General features: G+C 47.9%; 1 protein-coding gene across 1 annotated transcript; it reads left to right on the forward strand.

Annotated features, from left to right (window-relative positions):
- On the forward strand, nucleotides 1-1,745 carry TRV_00150 (uncharacterized protein; the record flags this gene model as incomplete). The annotated part of the gene is made up of 7 exons (XM_003025625.1): nucleotides 1-109; nucleotides 301-362; nucleotides 418-528; nucleotides 650-1,157; nucleotides 1,234-1,318; nucleotides 1,392-1,536; nucleotides 1,605-1,745. Coding segments are annotated over 7 exons (1,161 nt in total), but the record flags the coding sequence as incomplete, so codon positions are not given.
- Nucleotides 1,746-3,047: the final 1,302 nt, after the last annotated feature.

Consider the following 3,047-nt stretch of genomic DNA (forward strand, 5'->3'; position numbering starts at 1 on the left):
ACTTCTTCTTCTTCTTCTCTCTATCTTCTTCTTCTTCTTCTCCTCCTCCAACTTCAACTTCAACTCCAGCTTCAATCTCTCCAGCTCCACGACCAGCTTCATCTTGTGAGTGTGTGTTGGGACCAAGTGCCCGCCTTTCTACATGCTAATTGTCCTCTGCAGCTTGCTCGTCATAGTTCCCCGCTTCCGTCTGAGCAACCATGGTTAAAGCAGGTGAGATTCCAGTTCCTGACCCAATGCTTTAGAGAGTACAACCATGACATCGAAGGTGTTTCTAACCATATATTTTATGCTGAATAGCTGTTCTCGGTGCTTCTGGTGGCATTGGCCAGGTTGGTAGTCCTGTTGGATGGGAGGCTCCTGTTTGTCTTGGAGTGGGGGCGAGTGTGCTGACCAGGTGAACCCTCGGGTATACAGCCTCTATCTCTTCTGTTGAAGATCTGTCCTCTCGTCGACGAGCTTGTTCTTTATGATGTCGTTAACAGCCCCGGTGTTACCGCCGATCTCTCTCACATCTCTACTGCCGCCGTAAGTTGCCCTTTTGGTATGATTTAGTGGCATCTATGGCTTCCCTGGACTAACTTGCGTTGTTATCAGAAAACCTCTGGCTACCTGCCAAAGGATGAAGGTTTGAAAAATGCCCTCACAGGCTGTGAACTCGTCCTCATTCCAGCTGGAATTCCTCGTACGTAATCCCAAACATGCTGACACTTCCCCTCCTCCCCCTTTTTTTGGCGTTTTGTTTCGTCTTGTATTTGTTTCTAACAATCCGGCGAAAGGCAAGCCCGGAATGACCCGTGACGACCTCTTCACCGTCAATGCTGGCATTGTGAGAGACCTCGTCCAGGGAGTTGCTGAGGTCTGCCCCAAGGCGTTTGTCCTCATTATCTCCAACCCAGTTAACTCTACCGTCCCAATTGCTGCCGAGGTGCTCAAGAAGGCAGGCGTCTTCGATGCCAAGCGTCTTTTCGGTGTCACTACCCTTGACATCCTCCGTGCAGAGACCTTCGCCCAAAAATACACTGGGGAAAAGAACCCATCTGATGCTACCATCCACGTCATTGGAGGACACTCTGGCGAGACTATTGTCCCAGTTTACAGCTTGGCTAAGCCAGCTGCTGAGATCCCAGAGAACGAGTACTCCGAGATCATTAAGCGTGAGTACACAATTGACACTCGCTTTCCTTCTCTAGTTGCTTAGAGTTAAGCACTAACGCGAGATCATCACGGCAGGCGTCCAGTTTGGCGGTGACGAGGTTGTTAAGGCCAAAGACGGTGCTGGCTCTGCCACCTTGTCCATGGCTTATGCTGGTTACCGGTAAATCTCCATTCCTTTCTTTTTGCTTCCAGGAATCATTAGAGATTCAAGCCGACTGACATGATGATTGCAGCTTTGCTTTGAGCGTCATGAAGGCTGCCAAGGGTGAGAAGGGTATTGTTGAGCCTACTTTTGTTCACCTTAGCGGCATCAACGGCGGCGATGTCATCGCTAAGGAGACCGGTCTTGAATATTTCTCGATGCCAGTTGAACTCGGAGTGCGTATATCCATGCCTGGAATCTCTTCATACCTCTTCCCCGCGCTGCAGCTAACAGTTTGATACAGCCATCTGGTGCTGAGAACATCGTCAACATCCTCCCCGAGGTTAACGAGAGGGAGAAGGCCCTCCTTGAGGTCTGCAAGACCGGCCTCCAGGGCAACATTGCTAAGGGAATCAGCTTTGTTCAGAACCCTCCACAAAAGTAAAAACACCCACCTCACTTCCAGCTGCCCCCGAAGCGTCTACCTTCCATCCTCTGGTGTCGTGTTTATCGGATCATCCTTGGTCGTCTGTTGCTTCTTCCCATCAATCCGTTTTACCGTGGCCTTCACGGGTTGCATCTTTCATTCGATCACGGCTCACAGCCTAATAGCGAATTGTTACTAACCAAACATCCTGTTTCTGGGCATATAGGCTGTAGGTCAGGAGAATACATACATAAGCTCTGAATGGTCGAAGAAGCACTGGTTTTCTTTTCATTCATTCTCAAGAACGATGGCAAGGACGCATTCGCTGCTAGGAGATTGCAAAAATTAGTTTGCCCATCCACACCTCCCATTCTTTTATGTCAATATATCCCTTTGCCCTAGCCAGAACAGAAAATATTGCCCTCACATGTCTCGTGAGTTTGAGAAACGAACAGTTTTTAGATGACAGCAAACGAATCAATAAAAATAGGGTTACACCTTCTAGCATTTCCCTACTTCACCTGTCTGTAACTCTCTGCCATTCGAGGTAAATGAGGACTAACCGTCGGGTCAAAAAGAGAATATCAAAGAGAAATAGTATATTGTAGGGGTATCTGTACAGCATAGAGAAGATAACGAAACAAATACACGAGAGACATGCCTTGCCTGGTAGGTATATAAGCAATGCAATTACTAGCATAAACCTGTCATCAAGTTACTACTGGTGTACCAGAGCCACCGGCACTAGCAGTAACTGTGCTATTGATAGTCTTGATCTGAAAGGTAGCTAGCGGGAGATCCGAGCTTTCAGCCTGGACCGTAGCCTCAATCCCCACGCTTGCGAGGGTGCCGCGGATTATACCACAAGGGAACCAAAGATACTTCAGCCAACGTTAGTTTGCATCGATTAACTAAAGGGTAAAGGGTAAAAAGGGGGGTGTTTAAGTGAGGTATCCCGTACTGTCTGTGCACGCATAACTGCCTCACTTCTAACAGACATGCTCATGCGGATAAATGGCCGGAAGGCATTATCGGTTAAAACATATACTCCCTGTGTCAATTCGGGTAAGCTAAGGGGACAACCGATATAGGTATCGTATGCCTTAGACATGAAAACACACCCTATGATTTGTCTTCAGGTTATCCACCTGTTTCCTGAACAGAATTGTCCAAAGATCTTTGCATAAAAATTTAATCACATCGAGGTTATCAGCAAACCGGGGCCTATCTCTGGAGAATCTGTGAAGAAAAGTGGTATACGTCAGCCTCTTTCCTGTGCCCTCCCTCGTATGGGTATACCAGTTGCGGTTGTGACCAGGG

The sequence above is a fragment of the Trichophyton verrucosum genome (genome assembly GCF_000151505.1).
Source record: "Trichophyton verrucosum HKI 0517 chromosome Unknown contig00009_1.f1.exp, whole genome shotgun sequence".
NCBI classification, from domain to species: Eukaryota; Fungi; Ascomycota; class Eurotiomycetes; order Onygenales; family Arthrodermataceae; genus Trichophyton; species Trichophyton verrucosum.